This window comes from Hibiscus syriacus, unplaced genomic scaffold, assembly GCF_006381635.1.
Source record: "Hibiscus syriacus cultivar Baekdansim isolate YM2019G1 unplaced genomic scaffold, ASM638163v2 tig00110549_pilon, whole genome shotgun sequence".
Lineage (NCBI taxonomy): Eukaryota > Viridiplantae > Streptophyta > Magnoliopsida > Malvales > Malvaceae > Hibiscus > Hibiscus syriacus.
In genome coordinates, this window is record NW_024062776.1 from 329,121 (window position 1) to 349,699 (window position 20,579).

General features: G+C 34.7%; 2 protein-coding genes and 1 pseudogene across 3 annotated transcripts; 2 read left to right on the forward strand and 1 right to left on the reverse strand.

Annotated features, from left to right (window-relative positions):
- Positions 1 to 1,091: 1,091 nt before the first annotated feature.
- On the reverse strand, positions 1,092 to 5,313 carry LOC120131188 (protein ENHANCED DISEASE RESISTANCE 4-like). Of its 2 annotated transcripts, none has more exons than XM_039148236.1 (6): positions 4,761 to 5,313; positions 2,332 to 4,457; positions 2,150 to 2,292; positions 1,981 to 2,041; positions 1,679 to 1,902; positions 1,092 to 1,352 (listed from the first exon to the last, which is right to left on the reverse strand). In XM_039148236.1, exons 1-6 carry the CDS (start codon positions 4,873 to 4,875, stop codon positions 1,301 to 1,303), a joined length of 2,721 nt encoding a protein of 906 aa, XP_039004167.1. In that variant the 5' UTR covers positions 4,876 to 5,313; the 3' UTR covers positions 1,092 to 1,300. The 2 variants fall into 2 exon arrangements, with proteins under 2 accessions (XP_039004167.1, XP_039004166.1); XM_039148235.1 differs by having other exon boundaries at positions 2,332 to 4,460.
- Positions 5,314 to 11,132: 5,819 nt separating this feature from the next.
- LOC120131172 (CMP-sialic acid transporter 1-like) lies at positions 11,133 to 14,520 on the forward strand. The gene is made up of 10 exons (XM_039148221.1): positions 11,133 to 11,268; positions 11,338 to 11,421; positions 11,507 to 11,718; positions 11,837 to 11,915; positions 12,489 to 12,658; positions 12,859 to 13,045; positions 13,285 to 13,362; positions 13,898 to 14,063; positions 14,297 to 14,370; positions 14,441 to 14,520. The coding sequence occupies exons 1-8, from the start codon at positions 11,218 to 11,220 to the stop codon at positions 14,039 to 14,041; spliced, it is 1,005 nt and encodes a 334-aa protein (XP_039004152.1). The 5' UTR covers positions 11,133 to 11,217; the 3' UTR covers positions 14,042 to 14,063; positions 14,297 to 14,370; positions 14,441 to 14,520.
- Positions 14,521 to 18,945: 4,425 nt separating this feature from the next.
- Positions 18,946 to 20,206, forward strand: LOC120131137 (annotated as a pseudogene).
- The last annotated feature ends 373 nt before the right edge of the window (positions 20,207 to 20,579 follow it).

The following is a 20,579-nucleotide window of genomic DNA, read 5'->3' on the forward strand; positions in this document are numbered from 1 at the left end:
AATAATTCGGACAAGACGATATAAGCCGAAATATTGGAACATAGTTGTATTGTTCTTTGAAACAGAAACCCTGTTTTCAGAGCGAGATCTGTTCCTTTATAGTAAATCGATGATTACAAAAGAATCAAAGAGGAAGAAGCGTGCCTGGTCAAGGGAATTATTCACGTGGAAGATGAGAGTTTCGATTTCAGAACATTAATGTCGGATGACATAAACACCTACCCTTATTTTCAGATATTACTTTGGTGGTCCAGTATGAATTTATGAAACTTGGCGATATTTTGATGAAAGGTAGAAATGTGAATGGCAGTAGAGCCGCGCTGCCAAATGTGCGGTTGCATGAAGCGTCCACTATCAGCATCCTCCCCCTTTCCGCCCTCTAATTGGCGGTGGTTTTGCTCTAACGCTTATTTCCCGCCCGTTAAACAATCGACCGTTACGGCGGAAGCACGAAGATCGACTGAGATTGGTAATATGCAACTCTAATACTTAAAATGGCTCCTCTGCATTACGCTTGCTTGACATCGAATGCGTCGTCCCGAACAGACCGACCACCAAAGCTACGAGCTTTGTCTTCGAAACCAGTGACTTCAAAACATCCCAAAAGGAAGAAAGGGAACGAAGGATCATTAAAGAGATCACCGTTTCGGCTTTTGCATCTCCGGGGAGGTCACTTAAGTCAACAGGAGGAAGAAAAACACTATCACGGTTGGGAATGGAATCTACAGTTGATTTTTGAAGTGCTTCAGAAGAACCATTGGTGGGGATAACAGAGGTGACACTAAAGTTTTGTCGGTGGACGAGTCGCTTGGAGAACTCAGCCAGTGGAATGAGATGACCCATCATGGGACTCGGCAGGATCACTATATGGGGTGTTTGAGCTTTCGCCATGGCAGTGTACTGAAGATCTCTTTCTTCTGGTTTAGATAATGGTGAAAGTGAAGAGAAAGGTCGGGTGTTATATAGGAAGGCGAGAGGGGCAAGTATCCCTTCGGTAAACAATGCGTTGGAAGTAAGGAAACTAAAATTTACATTACTTGCATTGCACACGTAAAGAGAACAATAATTTAGAACGTGAACTGTTAACAATCAGTGAAAATATCAATTCAATTCGAAACCTTATCGCTGTTTATCAAAAGAAGCCATCCAACATCGATAAATCCAGAGTAGCTAGAGCAACATCGTTCGGATTTCAAACCTTCCAACCGGTTCGCCAAGACGGTTATTTCCACGCTTGATGGCACACTGAAACATACTTGCTATATCAACTGGATAACTCCGGGAATTGTCGCAAAATTCATTACACACTCTTCGGAACTTTCATGCCAAAACCATGCTTCGCTTTCTCAACTCTGTTAAGAAAAAAAACCATATCAGCAATGCTTAAGGGTATACTAAAGCAAGAAAAACCCCTATGTGTTTGCTAAAGTGATTGATTTCAAACGTCCTACAGAACACCGGACGATGGAGTAAGAATGATAATACTCATTGGCCTAGACTTGTTCCGTATTCGACACTCAAAGAAACATAACTACACTAGAATTATGGCCGCTAATACATAACACATTCATGAGCATATCAGTACTTGTTAACAAGATTTAATTAACTACCAGAAGCATGTATAAGACTATAAGGCCTCGAACCGAAATTAGAATATGTATTCAGAATTAGCTCTTACGTAGGGGCAAGTTTGCCAAGGCAATCTAGCTCTTCTCCAGTGTCCTCGTCCAAGACTCTGCCTGATATCTCTATGATGTAGGACCTATCTCTATCAGTTGGAAGCCCTCTATTAGCAAGCAAATCCAAATCTTTCTGATGGAGTTCTCTTCCATTTACGAAAACACCAGTGGTCCCACCAGCACAGTTTTCTGGCATCGGATAGTTAAATTCTTCGATAAACGGCTGCAGGAGAAACTCGGTTACCAAGCAACAACAGAACACTTAGCTGTTAATATCAAGGTAAGAATGATCTGATCTTACTGGAATTATGCCGAGGCAAGGACCCCCAAGAACACCCCAGAATCCAGCTCGAAAATCGTACCTAATTTAGGCATGTGCAAGCATCAAGCAACATCAGGATATACACTGAAACTAGTATGATTCGTAGCACAGCAGGTAAAAACAAAATTGGTATATCACATATGCTTACCAGTAATGTCCAGGCTGAATAGGTCCCGTCATCTTTTCAGCATTTTTAAGCACACGTTCAGGTATAGGATGCCCGTTAACTGAAACATTACTTTTCCTACATCCCTCTGTTTGATTAGATCTTGAGAAATCCTTAAAACTCTTCTTGATTATATTTACCAAAAATGATTCACCTCCTTTTGCTGCTTTCGAGTGATATTCTCTGGTTGCTTCCCCCGAATCTGGAGAGATTTCAGTATTAGAGTACTCATCATATGACACCTCCATCTCAGTAGGTAACAATGCCTCTTTTAAAGAATTTTGCCGCATGGTAGTCTTGTTCGACACAAATTTCTCTTGATCAGAGCAATTACTACGATTTCCCTTCCCAAGTCGGTCGGCTGCATGATTGCCAGAAGAATAATCAAAGTGCTCTTGAAGTGGTGAACCTGCAGGAGGAGACACAGTGGATTTGATCTGCTGCTGAATGGATTTCACTTCCTCTCTTGAATCAGTTAAAACATCTGCAATGTTGTCATCCTCGGAGACACTTGGAGATGATGAATGAAAGCTTCGCATTTCTTGAGATCTGATTGAATTCAAAACCTGGCCCGTTGATGATGCGATAGGTTCTCCGTCCATTGACTGAAAATCATAACCAGAAATATCATAGTCATTAGACGAGAAGTTAGCAGCAGTTCGGTTTGCACGGCCACGGAAATACGAGGAACTATCAATGACCACTTCATCAGAGATATCATCAACCTCCCCAGAAATTCCCTTTGTTTCCATATGATCATGAAGAACAAGCTTCTTGTCTGTGACAGTAAAGTTTATTACACTTGAACAGGCACCACACCGCAATTTATTTTCAGTTTTCGCGTTGAGCTGCACTTTCCTGGGCATTTGTAGTAATTCAAAGCAATTATAACACAAAATAAATGGAGCGCCACCAGCAATAGGACGAAAACGGCGACCACCACTGGCAACCATCACCCTCTGTGGATGACACTGAACAAAACCACCTATATCTGAGTTAATATCACCTGGCCATCTAGCATGAGCTTGTGTACGAAGCACACTCGGTTGAGGCATCGTAGTCCTAGAACTATGGAAATGAGAACCAAAAGTCCCAGGGTTCTCGATGTGATATATTGGATTACAGGGCACATCCGGGAACCTTTTATTCCCAAATGAGCTGTGTGGAACAGGTGCTGCAGCTCGCCGATGTTTCTCATAACAGTGAAAGCAAGAACAAGAAGCTTGATGCAACATTGAACTTTGCGGATATGACATGAATGGGTCACGATTGCTTTCCATGTACTGTCCAGAAAAGTATGGATGAGGCGGCTGTTGCGGGTATTCTCTAGGAAACAGGTGCGGAGGAGCTCTTCCAAGCATTTGGGATTCAAAAGGATCTCTATATGGAGGAATATGATTTGGATTGTGCATAGGAGGATACAACCCATGCCGAGTCGTATCATGACCGACTGGATAAGCAAGTGGTTCCGGAAGCTGACTATAATAAGAGGGTCCTGCTCCTGCAGCGTGTTTATCAGGTCCATACAATGGCATCGAAGGCTTATTTGATCCGGAAGATCCACTTGGGAACAAGGAATCAGCACCACCATAAGACTCTGGATAAACAACCCTCCCAAATGTAGCCTTCTCTTTTGGTTTATCAACCACATTGCAAGACCGACTAAGTCTCTCTTTTAGCTCATCTAGTTTCATCAGAAGCTCAGCTCGCTCTTGTTCAAGCTGAATTCTATTAGAACCATCCTGGTCGGTTCGACTCTGCAGGGAATCATTATAAGCACAAGAAGAATCCAAATGATGGTCTGATGAGCCTTCTTCTGGATGATTTGAAGTAGAAAACTGCAAACCTTCAACGACTGCTTTCGGAATTCTCTGCAACCCTGGCATCTGTCCTTGCTTCCCAGTTAGCCAATCTGACATCTGTCCAGACCTTTGTGATCCAACAGTATATCCAAAATTGGATTTTGAATCCTTTTGTTCTATTTCAACCGAATCTACTATAACATCCTTATTCCTGCCGGAATTAGTTGCATTCTCAACGGGCCGTTTATCACCAGCAACCTTAGATTCATTCCTACGTGTATCGATGCAGTCGACATTCTTCTCCTTCTCCGCATCAGTTTGGTCACACCTCAAAGAGCCATCACTTGATTTAACATCCGCATCAGAGGCATCACTCAAGTCTACTATTCCTTTCTCCAAGGGAACCTGGGATCTGCTAGAAACTCCTCCAAGTCTATCTTTTTCGAACTTCTCGGGCGAGGTATCTGCTTCACGGTTCCTAATTTTCGCTGCTGAAAAACAACGTTCCAATATTAAAATAAGGGAGCATTACATATTTCACGGATGATCGATACCAATAAGTTCACAAAGCAGAACAAGGAACTATAATCCATACCTAACAATTCAATTTATACCAGTTGGTTCAAATTTCAACATTTATGGGAACAAGGTTAACACGGATCAACGGTTCGAAATCATTTCAACATTTATGGGAACAAGGTTAACACGGATCAACGGTTCGAAATCAATTTCTATCGTATTCAGCAACTTTCTCATCAACCAAACAAGAAACTATGAGGAAAAAGAAGTACCTCGAAGAACAGCGCCGCACCCACCACACTGGTAAACAGAATAATCAGCAAGCTCCGGGAGAAGGTTTTCGCACTTTGGACACCGAACCAACCTTACTTTGTTTGACTCAGCCATTTTTTCTTCGAGTCGTTCAACGCCCTACCGAGTACCGACGAACAAGAAAACGACGTTACGCCAGAAACAAATTAGTATCCTTCCAAGATCTTTATTTTTAACGAGCTTAGAAATCTGCCATTACTCCTCCAACAACCATCACCATCAAACAACTAAAAGAACAAGAGAGCAAAAAGGGGAGCAATAAAGTAATAAGCTGGATAGAGGGTTGTCTTTTTTTCTTTGCTTTCGAACAAGTTCCTCGCTCGTTCTCTTAGGTTTCTCAGAGACCAAACAGAACAAAAGAAAGTTAACAACTTTAAAACAATGAAGTAACCCAGAGTTGGCGTGAACACTCAGAAAACACCAGTAGAAAGAGAATAGTTTGTGTTTTGTGAAGAAATATGGGTTTTTTAAAGAAGCAATGGGGAGGAGGAAAAGGACAGACAAAGAAACCGAGATCACATGATCGTTTTTCAAAGTAAGAATGGAAAATGGAGGAAGAACATCTCATAAAACGTGATGATTAAGGACTGGAACGTCAGCGTTTGGACTCTTCGGTGGAACCCGCTACTTTTTTCCCGGGTCGAATATTGTGCTTTCTTTAAGGTCTTTCCCTTTCTCATTTGGGACGTATGAGGAATAAAGCAGGGTTTTGGCCGTTGTTAAAAGAAGTGAAAGTGCCTCTGCCTCGGTGGAAAATTTTACAAAAATCTCTCCTTTATCTGACTCAGTGACTCTGACTGACATCAACACAAACTGTTTAATCACCTACTATTTTTACTTTTTGTAATAGACTTAATATTAATTCGGTAAAAAATTATAGGTCCACATTTTTTTTTTTTTGAGAAATCAATGTAGTCCTCATATTATTTTCTTCTTCTAATGTGACATTTTGATCATCATTTTACCTCTGACTGTTAAAGATTGTCGTGCCAGTTCATGGTGTTGATATGAAGATCCACGGAGTTTATGTAGTCGTCCATCTGTCATGTCTGAGTTACCAATTTAGTTAATTTGTTATGTCATCATCACGTTAATCTGTCACCCTAGGCTATCGTGTTAGCATCGTGAATTGTCACATCAGTATTGTAATGGTCAAAGGGCATTAGGTTTATTTTCTAACTTCGAAGGCTATATTGGATTTATTTTGACTTCGAGGGCTACATTAGATTAATTTTATGAGTTTGAGGATCACATTGAGAGAAAAAATAATATGAGGGCTACATTGGTTTTTCTCAATATTCCAGATTATAAATCAACTCCTCAACTTCAAAATGCTTAATACATTATCAACGGTTTCTTCTTTTATTGCTCAATATTAATGCTTTGAAAATTTGATTTAAAAAAAATTAAATAAAACTTGATTAATAAAGTATAATTTATGAACTCGACTCTATTGAATATCCGTCTTTAATTTCTCATTCATTTAAAGTCTATTTTTATCATCTTTTAATAACATATTCTTCTATCACCACATATATCAATGAAAAACTAATTCTTAAAATATGACTCGTCAACTCGTCTAATTAAAACCTTTTGACTCAATCGAGTAATCACCCATAATACTTTAGTTTTATTATTTTAACCAATACATGATAACATTTTTTACTATATATATATATATATATATAAATACAAACATAATAAATTTAGGCTTGTTGTTTCATGTATTTGCCTTAAAAATAATTTATTTATAAGTAAAATTTAAAATTATCATATATTATTAAAATGACTCTAATTTAAATATCTTACCTCTAAATCTTAACCTTAATTCTAAAATATATACTCTAAAACTTTAAATATAATATATAGCAAAACTAAAACGCAATTTGTGAATATTTATTATCCTAACAATCCATAAAATTATGAACTTCTATAAAATGCTTTTAAAGTTGATAATTAAAATATTTGAAATGATTATCATTCGTATCTAGGTTTGTAAACAAACCAAAATTTCAACATATCGTTCGGTGGAAAATTCATTTATGTTCGTTTATTTATTAAACGAATGAATATGAACAAAATTTTATATTCGTTTAATTAAATGAACGAACATGAACAAAATGCTCGTTCGTTCATCTACGTTCTTGAATGTTCGATAATAATTCACTTATGTTCTTTCAATTATGTTCATTTCGTTTATGTCTCCAGACCCATTTAAAATATGGAGACTAAATAAATTTTACCCTTAAATCATTAATATTTTTAAACTCGATTAATTTTAAACCCCCGAATCAAAAGTACTCAAATCAATTAAAGAAAATATAAATCCTAAAATTATTTGAAAATAAAAAAACTCTTCTCAAATGTAAACTCAATTACTTTTATGTTTCGTTCGTTCATTTGTGTTCATTTATCATTTAAATGAACGAACACGAACAAGTTAAATTTCTTAATGAACGAACACATATGAGAAATTCCATTTGTTTAGTTGTTCGTATTCGTTCGTTTTTTCGATTAAAGTTAAACTAACGAACACAAATATATCTCGTTCATGTTCATTCGATTCGTTTACGGGACTATTCATATATACTTGTATCATACATCAACGTACCACGTTTCTCATTGCAGTTGTTTATTTGGTCAATGAAATGCAATGATGAAAGCTTCTTTTTGGTCAGAACTGATAAAAGATTTTTTCAGACCAGGTTTCTCTAGTTGTTTTCCGAAGCCCTGACATCAAAATTTGTTAAATATAATTAGTCGTTATGATTATGGAAATTATGAGGGTCTAGGGATTGAAATCCAATAAATCTAAGCCACAATAAAAATAAGGATAAAGCACACAAATGGTCCCCCAACTATATGGTACTAATTTATTAAGTCTCTCAACTATTAAAAGTTATAAAATGATACTATAACTATAGAGTGTTGCTTTCTTGAGTCCCTCGACTATTAAAAGTTACAAAATGACCATACGACTATTCATTATATTCCAAATTTATCATTTTCTTGTTAAAAAATTGACGATATTTTGAGCTAAATGTTAATTTGCTGATTGTGGTATGATAAAATATGATCCCAAAATCTCAAACGACTATCATATCACATGTTAACGTCCAGCTTAAACAACTATCAATTTTTAATGAATAAGGACGAGTTTGAAATATAATGAATAGTCGGGTGACCATTTTATAACTTTTAATAATCAAATGACTTATTAAAACAACATTATATAGTCGGATGACCATTTTGTAACTTTTAATAATTGAGAAACTTAATAAAATAATATCCTATAATTGAGGGACATTTGTGTACTTTATCCTAAAAATAAATAAATAATATGTATTAATTTTCTAGTGATATATATTTAGGTGAATGTTCTTTCCAGGTATCTCTATTATAGGAAGTATAGCAATTTATTGTCTCTACATATAAATATATAAAATAAAATACAAATTTAAAATTGATATTTTTTAAATTAATAGTAGGTATTTATGTATTTTTTTTCATGTTTATGTATTCTATATTTAGGTAATTAGAAAGTAATATTTCTTTTAAATACTCTTAAACATTTGACAATGAACGCTCAATCACCCTTGTTGTAGTCGTTGATGCCTGAACCCGATATCTCAAAGAATAACAATCATCCCTTTAACTACCGAGGTAATTCGGTTTGTGCATTTGCATATGTAATACATTCTCAAACACGATAAATTTAGATACTAAACATACAATAATTGATAAATATAAATACTAAATTGAATTAAAATATAAAATATTATACTTATAACAAACTTAAATACCAAATGGAATAAGTTAATTGATTATTGAAAACTATTTTAAAGTTTCACCTACTCATCTCATGTGATCTATATAACATTTAGGTATACATATATTTTGGGTTAATTATAAAAATGATTACTCTTATTTTAGTTTTGTTAATCTTTGATCATTGATTTGAAAAAAAATATGTTTCAATCACTTACATTATCAAATTTTAATTTTTTATCACCTAATCGTTAATTTTCATTAATTTGACGATGTAACATGTTAGTAAAAGGAGTTAAAGTTGACTCTTAAACTTTAAATGGAATACTAAATTGACCCCTAAAAATTTGATAGAATACTAATATGAACTCTCAACTTTAGATAGAATATCATTTTTAATCGCTAAACTTTATATAAAAGATTAATTTAACCCCTGAATTCAATCAAGATAACCCATCGTCGACCCTTAAACTTTAAATGGAATACTAATTTGATCCATTAAAAGTTTAATTCATTTATTGTTACTTTTTTGGTGTGAATTTGATGTCAGATTTATCGAAAAATATTATAAATTCAACAAATCTAACATATTTTTTTTGACTTACTTTAAAATCAAAGTATAATAACATTATTCTTTTAAACACACAAAATCGAATATTGTTACACTAGGTTATATAAATGATTAAAGGATCAAAGATTAACGTATAATTTAAGTAGGTATCGAGTTCGAACTTTTGTGAATGTAAAAAATTATCGCTGGTAAAATCACTCATCAGAATCAGGTATACAACCCAAATCGATCTAAATTAGTAAAAACGAAGCCTTGAGAACCAGAAAAAAAAATAACGTATAATAACAATAGTACAATGCAAACAATAAAAAAGTAAGGAAAAAATCCGACAGGCGTCCAATGCATGATCGCTGTCTTGTGTCTTTACACTTAAAAAATCAAACATGTGCTAAACTAAAATAAAACAAAACAGGATTACTTTTATTTTAACGTAACAAATAATAGATCAACTGATAAGTGGTCTGTACTGCAGAGACTATTCCGTACCAAATTCTTACACTTGAAGTTTAAGATTTGTTCATTTAAATTGGACTGAAGTGTGACGCCCTGATCTGCTGCAATAATTCCATTATCGGTAATATTATTGCCGGAGATCATTCTTAAAGGTAAATTATGTGTTTTGTTCCGTTTTAATATCTAAACTTTTAATTTTGTTAAAATTATATTTAACATTAAAATTTTATTTTATTTTAGTATTTATCATTAAAATTAATACGTAATGCATAAACTATCAGCTTTAGTCTATTTTAATACCCAAATTTTTATTTATTTTCAAAACTTAACTTTGTTGTGTTTATGAAAAATTAAGCTTTAAATGTGATTATGAAAATTTTAAAATTTAAGCATTGAAACGGACCCAAACTAATAATTTATATATTAAATACGAGATTTATCCTATTCGAAATTACTGTACGAAGTTTGAAGGAACAAGTAAGATTATTTAATTCTATAAAGAGAGATATTTTGGTCAAAGAAGGCTAGCTTTATAGTCATAGACATAGACCTGCACATAGACTACATGGAATACAAACTTCAAAAACCCATTTAAAATAATGATAAAATATATCAAATATCATTTAATTAACTTGAATATTTTTAAAATATTAAAATAATTATGAAATTAGATGTTTGAATAAAATTAAATTTTAATTGTAAACCGAAAATTTATATTGAATTAAATCGTATAATTAGATTTAAGGGTAATGTATACAAATAGTCTCCTAACTATAAGGTATTATTTTATTAAGTCACTTTATTATTAAAAGTTACAAACTTATTATCCGACTATAGTGTTAATTTGTTGAGTTTATTGACCATTAAAAGTTATAAAATGGTCACATGACTATTAATTATGTTCTAAAATCGTCATTCTTCGTTAAAAAATGACGGTATAATGAGTTGAACATTAACTTATTGACTGTGATATTATAAAATTTGAGCTTAGAATCTCAAACGAATATCATACCACAATCATCGTGTTAACGTCCAACTTAGACAATCGTCAATTTTTTTACGGAAAATGATGAGTTTAGAATATAATAAATAGTCGAGTGACCATTTTATAACTTTTAATAGTCGAATGACTTAACAAAGCAACACTATATAGTTAGAGGATCATTTTATCATTTTTAATAGCCGATGAACGTAATAAAATAATACCATATAATCAGGGGACTATTTATGTACTTTACCCTAGATTAAATTAATTTTAAATTAATTTTGTTATAAATAGATAGACTAAACTTATGAAAACATGGACTAAGATCATAATTAGACAATTACAAGTAAATTAATACATTAACCACAATAATTGAATTGTTATGCGAAACGAAAAGGGGCCGAAGGGGGGCATAATTGCCCAACCAAGAAAAGCAATTTTCCCGGGCTTCGATCGGGTATGGGATCCAAAACGATTCGTTTTTGTCGTTTTCGATAATGTGAATTAAAACAGTGTTAGGCTAATCCGACGACGTTTCCGGCTTGTACATCGAACGGCGCCGTCTCTGTAACCGTCGCCCTCTTGAACTAGCTGACAGTGGTTCTGCTGCTTACACTCTCGCGGTTCGGAGGAAGTGAAAATGAAGTGGTGCTTAGTGGCTTCTCTTCTCACCGTCCTCACCAGTTCTCAGGTCAGTTTTTAAATTTACCTCAAACCCTAAAATTTGATTAGATATGTATTATTTCTTATGTTTTTGCAGGGGATCTTAACAACTTTATCGCAAACCAATGGCAAGTATAAATACGACTACGCCACCATCCCTTTCCTTGCTGAGGTTTTTAAGGTATTTTATCATTTCCAGTGAACTTTCTTAATTTAGATCTAAAAATGGAATGTTAATTTTTATAGAGTTTTTTTTGTTGTTGCAGCTTATAGTATCAAGTTTTTTATGGAGTGAGCGTAAGAAATCGCCTCCGCCGAAAATGACAACGGATTGGAAGACCGTTAGATTGTTCCCCATTCCGTCCGTCATTTACTTAGTCCATAACAATGTCCAATTTGCAACTCTTATGTACGTCGACACATCGACGTATCAGATAATGGGCAATTTGAAGATTGTCACTACTGGAATTTTGTTCAGGTGTGCTACTCTTGATTTATGTGTTTGAATTTTGAGCTCTCTTTTTGTTTGTGTGTTACTGGATTTGTCGTCGATGTTGCTTTCATGAATTAGTAGTTGCTGTTGTTTATTGATTTAGGCTGTTTCTTAAGAAGAAGCTCTCTAATCTGCAGTGGATGGCTATCATTCTATTGGCTGTTGGAACTACCACTAGTCAGGTACTCCGCATTCCTAACTAAACCATTTATGTTTTTTTTATTATGATTTGTGCTACACCGATTTGTGATGCAAGAAAAGTTTATGGCTGGTTAATATGTCACAGACAGTTATTGTGCAAGAAAATTAGTAACACTTAGATGCCAGAACAATATTTGTTGACTGTTAAAAAGTTAGTCTCTCAAAACTTGAATCCCATGAGAGAAATCAGTCAATGGGTTGCTAGATTGGGAATAAAGATAGAGAAATCACATACGAAATAAGTTGGAAGAACTAGTTAACATGATAATCTTCTTTGCAACTAGTAAAGTGAATAAAATGCTGTGGAAATTTTGTTGCATTCCGAAAGCTATCGGATAGGAAAGAAAAGCGGAAGGTTAGCAAAGACTAGTTAGGACTGCAATATTTCTTTATAGGAAGCTGTTGTATCTCGTTAGGACCAATCACATATGCTTATGCTCTTGAAGCTGTCTATCTCCTAGAATTTTTTAAATCTGCTTGTTTTCTCTTGGTGGAAACTCTTTTCTGTTAACAATTCAGTGAACTATATAGTTTAAATTATCCATCTTATCAAGGTCAAAGGATGTGGAGAGGCTTCATGTGACTCCCTCTTCTCAGCACCAATTCAAGGATACATGCTAGGAATTTTGTCAGCTTGTCTTTCAGCATTGGCTGGTGTTTATACAGAGTTCCTGATGAAGAAGAACAACGACAGCTTATACTGGCAGAATATACAGTTGTACACGTAGGTTCCCTTTTTGTTTTTTCAATATGTTTTGCCATGTTAGTTGCACAGAATATACAGTTGTACAGAATTTTTACCTATTTTGTTTTTGTGATTATATGGTCACAGATTCAAAATCAAAATAATACAAAGTCCAAGCCATTTAACGTGATTGGTATGGTCATTGGTTGATTTATTATGATTTGACATTCATCTTCCAGGTTTGGTGCAATCTTCAATATGGCACGACTGGTAATGGATGATTTTAGGGGTGGATTTGAGAAAGGACCTTGGTGGCAACGGCTGTTTAATGGGTACAGCATCACAACTTGGATGGTTGTGCTGAATCTAGGTTCTACTGGGCTGTTGGTTTCGTGGTTAATGAAATATGCTGACAATATAGTCAAGGTACCTTCTTTTTGATTATTTTTGATTCTGCTTGTGGTTATGTGTGCATGGGGTGATTGTCATTTCATCACAGATCTTGTGTTTTTTTTTTTATCTTTGAACTTGGGGATTTCTCAATAGATTTTATGTTTCTAATTTTTTCTTAACTACTTAATAATTTATTGAAATTTGGATGGTGAACTCATCTTTTTGGCCCCCGATTTCTTTAACAACTATTTGTTTTTTGCTTATTCTTTTAGGTGTATTCCACATCGATGGCTATGCTATTGACGATGGTTCTATCTGTGTTCCTCTTCAGTTTCAAGCCAACGCTTCAGGTAAGCTTCCTTGCTGTGTTCTGAACAAGATACCCAGCCTTTGTTTTTATGTCTAGGTGTGTTATTTTAGCATAGTGTTCCAATCTTGATAAAAAAAAATGGCTGTCCCTTGTTCCCATATATAATGGGGTAAGGGGAGGTAAGATAGTAGGCTGCCCCCAATACCAGGTTGAGAGCAGCTTCCCGAATTATGAAATGCCTTCCGTGGGACTCGATCCCACGACTTCAAGGTTAAGAACCTTGTGCTCTACCAACTGAGCTGGATAGTCATCTCATAGTGTTCCAATCTTGATGTGGGCCTTAAATTTATGTTCCGTTGGGCTTTGATTTTCATGGTTACTGAAAAATATTTAAATGTTCTCTCTGTCAAGCGTGCCCACACGAATTAGTCAATACTTTTTGTTTTAATAATTTTACATAGCTCCCGATACGTAAAGAATCTTACCCGCAGCTCCATAGGCAGTTGTGCAGCCAGTTTGGTTTTGCAATTGTCTAACATTGGATTTATTTATTTTTGTTCATGACATTCTTGCAGCTTTTCTTGGGAATCATTATTTGCATGATGTCACTACATATGTACTTTGCCCCTCCGACTATGCTTGTCGGCGTGGCGCCGACAATTAGTTCAGATCCGGAGAGCCTTGTCAATGTTCCTGTTGACCGTAAAACAGATTCATGATGATCAGCATCTTTGTTCTGAAGTATGTAATTCTTTTGCAATTCTCCTACAAAAGGAAATTAATTTGTTAATATTTCATTTATTACAAAGTGAAATTCATCCCGTAGGCATTTGATAAGATGTTTTAAAGCTGAACCATATGGCACTGATAGGGATTAGTTGTAACAAAGGTCAAATGATCTTTTTCCAATACAAAGAATTGTTTGTTAAACATTTATTTCAAATGAAGATTATTGCTTTCTTCTTATGAGGTAGCCTTCTCTCCTTCTATGAAGAGATATTGACGGTCGGCAGGAAGAGGTTGACAAAGAAATGACAGGGATAACACGGTGAGAACCCTGTCATTGCCTTTCCAAAATTCAACCGGAATCTCGGGCTAATATTGTTTTTGTATTTCAGCTTCTGATAATTCATTTACCGGTGGCTGCCAGGGAATTCACTAGAAGGTAGGCATTAAATGAATGTTGTTTGATTGGTTGCATTGAAATTGAATAGCTTATTAGAAGTGGGAAATCAATTATTGAATACCAACAGTTTCAATTTCAGTGAACTAGAAAATTTAGATATTCTTTTTTGGGTAAAGTATATAAGGGTTCTTGAACTATCCTCAAATGATGGTTCGAACACTGAACTTTTAAAAGCTACAAAATAATTATAAATTATGAACTTTGCAAAGTTGTTTGATTGGTTGCATTGAATGAATAGTTATTAGAAGTGGGAAATCAATTATGAATACCAACAGTTTCAATTTCAGTGAACTGGAAAATTTAGATATTCTTTTTTGGGTAAAGTATATAAGGGTTCTTGAACTATCCTCAAATGATGGTTCGAACACTGAACTTTTAAAAGCTACAAAATAATTATTAAATTATTGAACTTTGCAAAATGCTCACTGCAATATTATAAAAAGTGTAAAAGTTTGATAAATTTAATGATCATTTTAATAGTTCGATAAATTGAATGCTCAAACAATTGTTTTAGTCGTTGAATTTTCAAAAGTTATAAAATTATCATTAAATTTATCGAACTATAACAAAATGGTCATTGTAACTTTATAATGAGTGTATAATTTTGATAAAGTTTAATGACCATTTCATACATTCCAGTATTTTGGTGTTCTTATGAGTTTTTGATTCTAGGCAGTTAAATCGTTTGACCCAGGAAAAATACCATTCTAGTAGTACTGTTATAATCGAATCATGTGCTGTGAACAGCATAGCATGTGCTCTCATTTGTGCTCAATATGCTTTAATGGTCCCCATCCATATGTTTGTCCAAACAGAAATACTGAAAAAGAAATCCTTATATGATAATCAACACTTCAACAAAATAATCTTAAAAGAAAAAAGGTTGAACAACAACTTATTTATAGGCCCTCAATCATACTGCTCACAGTAGAACTTATTCAATCCATAATAGCCTCAACCTCTTTATTTAAATCTAACTTCATCTCTCAACCATTTCTCTCCAAACTCTTATTGTGGTTCTGGGGGGTTTCTTGCATCTCTTATTGGCCGCCGGCTAGTAATTTATGGACTGATTTGTCGAGGGAAAAGACAGGGATAACTTCCGGAGCTTTAACGGGTGTAGTGGCTGTTTCGGCACTTACTTTTGCCATTGTTTCAACTTATGCGGAGGCCCAATCTTCGCACCAGTTCCTCCTACCAGTGATGGTAACTCCTTATTCACAGCCTCTTTTTGTGTCTTTAGATCTCTCTTATTTGCTTCCATTATGTCTTCTCAGTTGTGTCGTTGTGGGCTAAATCTGTTGGTGTTTTTATTGTTAGTATATATTGTGTAAATTAAAATGAAGTTATATATTGTTAGATTTGGTTGACATTGAGCAGGGACGTCAATTGACCAAGGGATTGCTTATGTGCAGATGCTTGTGGCATTGATGCTCACATATCTCATCCACCCACTAGACACCTTCTAAGGTAATTCTTTAGGTTAGGAAGTGAGAGATGCATTTGCTGTCAGGTTTGCAATGGAAATTGCCATGCGGATAACTCTATCAACTTGTTTTTGATGGATGGTTTGCATTTGTTTCTTCTTCTACTTGACTCCTTTGCTTCCAACTTGTGATAAGTTCAATAATTTCTTTTCTTTGCATTCGAGATCGGATATTAGATGATTATATCGGATCTAATTAGATTCATGTTGATTTGGGTGAAATGTATAGACCCTTAAAGTCCAATAAACTAGTTTCATATTATCTAAAATGCATCGAAAAATCACCAGTGCTGGTATAAGTGGTTGAGATTTAAGGACTTGAGCTTGTAACGTCAAACTCGAATCCCACCACTGTCATTCTTGGTAGGCGGTCTGTAAATCACACTAACATTATAATCGAAATAGTCAACGATATTATTATTCAAACTAGACATTTAAAAAAAACTAAATTAGAATTTTGAAAATTTTTTACTACTGTACACTATCAAAAAATGGGAATTTAGTTAAGTATTGCTTTTCCTAAGATTTATATGGTCTTCAAGACCTGTCGATGGGGAAACGCTCACTTGCGGCGTCTTAGTATACGGCTAAAAAAAGACGCTACCGGATTTTTTATTATTTTAAATAACAAAATCGGTAAAAAATGATTGAAAACATTATTATTTTGACCGGTTGTAATTATCTATATAGGTAAATGCGGTAGAAAAAAATAATGTTTTAGATAGCGTTTTACCGAAAATATAATTTTTTGATCTGATTTTTTTTTATTGAGTTTACCTATACAGGTAATTAGAATCGGTCAAAAAAAATTATATTTTCGGTCATTTTTTATCGGTTTTATTATTTAAAATAACGAAACGATAATGTCTTATTTTACCATATACTAAGCGCCGCACCGCCGTGGACGAGACAATATCAGATGCATAGAATCTATGGATCCGACCAAGTCGATCTTAATGGGATCAAGACTCAACAAAACATGCCATACATCTCTCTCGAACTGTTCAAAATCAACCTTGTTATGTGTGAAGTAAAACGTTTTTTCTTTAATAACGTATAGGATTATTAATCAATTAATTTAAGTTAATTCTTTTAGTGGTCTATTGTCTAAATTCACTTTATTTATTCCATAAATATCAAAATTCAAATTCTTAATTTTATTTAAAGAATCTAATATTTTATCCACTACGCATAAAATAAAATAATACCATCAACACAATTCGACCTATTTAGACAATGATAAACTACATATTATGTACTTAAACTATCAGTTTCGATTTATTTATTGCTTAAACTTTTATTTTTTTAAGAATCATACATAATGTTTTGTTTTGTTTTATTTTAGTATTCCGTTAAAACTTAACGTTAATTTTGAATATTTTTTGAAAGTTTATGTATTAAATGGACTAAATTTATAATTTAATACTAAACATGTTAAGTTTTTAACGGTTAAAACGTTAAATATGATTTTAAAAAAAACTAAAAATTTAAATACTAAAACTGATAGTTTAAGTACTAAACTTATACTCATAGTTTGCAAGAGATTCTTGGCCAGAGTTTACCCGAAATCATTTCCATTTCGATATCCAGCATCGAAGGAGGGTTTACGAAGTTTGTAAGAGCGTCGGCCTCTTCGATTCGAATCGCGGATCTGTCATAGACCAAGGCGGCTTCTTCGGCCGTGTCGAAGGTTTGAGCCAGAACCTGGTTCGGCTACTCGGGTCTCTGATCACAGCCGCCCATCTTCCCCACGGCCTTTCTCGAACACCGCGGTACTTGACACCATTGGACAAACATTTTTGTTGCTTCTTTGTTTGCTTGGTGAGATTGAACGGAACAATCTTGATCCTGCCTGCTTTCGTTTACGTGCCTCTTCGCTCACCAGCGTTCGGCTTTGTCGCTAGAAGAAGAATCCGTGGCTTCGCCATCGGTAATTGTTGTCTGCTCCGCCGGATTCATATAAAAAAAATTCAATGCTGAATTAAAAGCTTATAGGAGAGTAAAGTGCGATAGACTAGAAGTCACAATGCCAAGAATGCTGTTTTATAGGAGTAAATAGCTAATTAATCAGTTTAGCGGATATTTTAGATTTTTTATTTAGATATTTCGATATTCTATAATTATATTAGATTCGATTGCTTTCATAATCTACTCAATAAAGATAAATATTATTAAAATAATATTGTATTATTTTTCTTCAATGATTTTCTAACTCAGAAATAATTCTAATGTGGTTCTTTGACCACATTTTTTGTCGTTTGAGTATTACGGCGCTGATGTGGCAATTCACAGTATTGACATGACGATCCACGGTACTGACGTGACAATTCATCTTCATGTTTGAGTTATCAATTTAGCCCATCTACCATATTATCAACCATTGGACTACCACATCAACACAGTGGATTGTCACGTCAGCATATTGAATTTCCACTCAACACATAACGGTCAAACGAAAAAAAATACAAGGACTACCTTATTTTTTTAAAAGCATAGGGACTCTGATATCTTTTTACCAATTTATTATTAAAAAACACTCCTTCAAATGTTGCTATTAAGCATTATCTCAAGTAATCTCTACCTTTACGTTATTAATCATAATCTCAATTAACTTAGTCTGTAGTTAGTGTCTATCATATTAGATTAATGATATTAATTTATTAATCTGAATTTACAAAACCAAATTATCTCCATTTTTAAATAAAAGGCTTAAATTTCATAATTTAATATGATAAAGGGCCAAATCAGCATTCTAACCAAATTATAACGGAAACGACAAGTTAGCGGATAACGGCAACGAGAGCCAGAGGGAAGCTCCGGTCCCATGTGGAAGAACATGCCCTTCCACCCAACACCACACACCTTCGGACAAAAGACAAATAAATGAAACACACTAATCCGGCAATAAAAGCATCATCCATTCATGTTCATCAATTTAACGCCAGATTCTGGAAAACCAAAGCTTCATTAATCGAAAGTGTTTTTAATTCCTTTCACTCAGTTGCAAAAGAAAACAAGTAATGGCTGAGCCTCCGTTGAAACCGGTTCTCCAAAAGCCACCAGGATGCGTCGACCCAAACATCCCGGCGGAACAGTCCGGGTTCAGACCGCCTCCGCGAAGAGCTTTGCTGCCACCGTCTTTCCATCAAAGGGAAGGGAAAAGTAGATTCTGTCGTGTTTATTGTTGCTCGCTCTGCATTTCTTATCGGTTTTGATTCTGCTCGTCGTCACCGGCTGCATGGTCTTCTACATCTTGTTCAACCCGAAATTCCCCGTCTTTCACGTCCAGTTTCGGATGTCCCAGTTTAACGTCACCAAAAAAAACTCAACGGAACCTACCTCGACGCCGCAACGACTGCGAGACTCGAAGTAAAGAACCCGAACGTGAAGATGACATTCTATTTCGGCGACACAGAATTCGACGTCAGTTTCGGCGAGGGTGAAGGTGAGGCTTCGGCGGGAACGACGGCGGTGACGGGTTTCACTATGGGGAAACAAAGCACGACGAGTTTGAAAGTGGAGACAAATGTGAGTAACATGCTGGTGGCTGACGACGTCGGGAACAGGCTCCGGACCGGACACCGAATCAAGACGTTGCCGGTGAACGTGGAGGCCCGGACGAAAGTTGGGCTGGGTGTGGCGGGGGTTGAAGATTGGTAAGATGGCGGTGACTGTAAAGTGCGACGGAATCGCCGTGAAACAGCTTGATGGTGGAGACATGCCAAAATGCGTCATCAACATGTTAAATGGTAAAATAGACAGTCTTAATCATTTCAAAAGTTTTAATCCAATTGAAAACATATGGTTTAAATCTGATTTCAGTCCCCTTATTATTTACTAAAACTTAAAATTTAACATATTTAATTTGATAATAAAATTTGTATTTTTTTAGTTCCTCAATAATACTCAAGGTGATGTGAAAATTTAGTAAATCATCTTATGATAAATTTATATATTAACTGAATATTTAAGATTGTTTAAGAAATTCACATAATCATGTTAATACTTACATTTAATTTTTATAGAAGTAGAGGTCTGAAATTGGTTAAGTTAAGGGGTCAATCTCAGTTTAAGTATAGAAGGACTAAAATCAAAATTAGACTTTAAAAAATATGAAATGCTATTTATTTATATTTGATGGATTGTACTGCTTTGATTGCAGGCTTAATATTCATTAATACACTTCACATTCATCAAACTCTAATTGGATGAGGTAATTCTGAACATGTTGCATCTACATTTTTTCCATCCATCAAGATTTCGTACCGACCCGTGTAGTACATTTGACATTGATAGATAAATTTTTCGATGAAAATTTTCTACATACACAAGGGTTCGAATTTAAAACTTTGCTTAAGTGATATCAAACTGTTACCACTTTGCAATCCCTTTAACCAATCCGTTTGTAACATGTTACATATACGAGGGAACTTACCTAAACGAAAATCTAGTTTCTCGTTAATGTACACTGCATTTCTTCTAAGCTTTCTCGCCACTCTGATTTCCAAATAAAAAGATACAAACACTAATTCCTCCCTCTGCTATAGCCGTTAGCAGTAGTTTTGGGGGTTGTAAATTACATGCC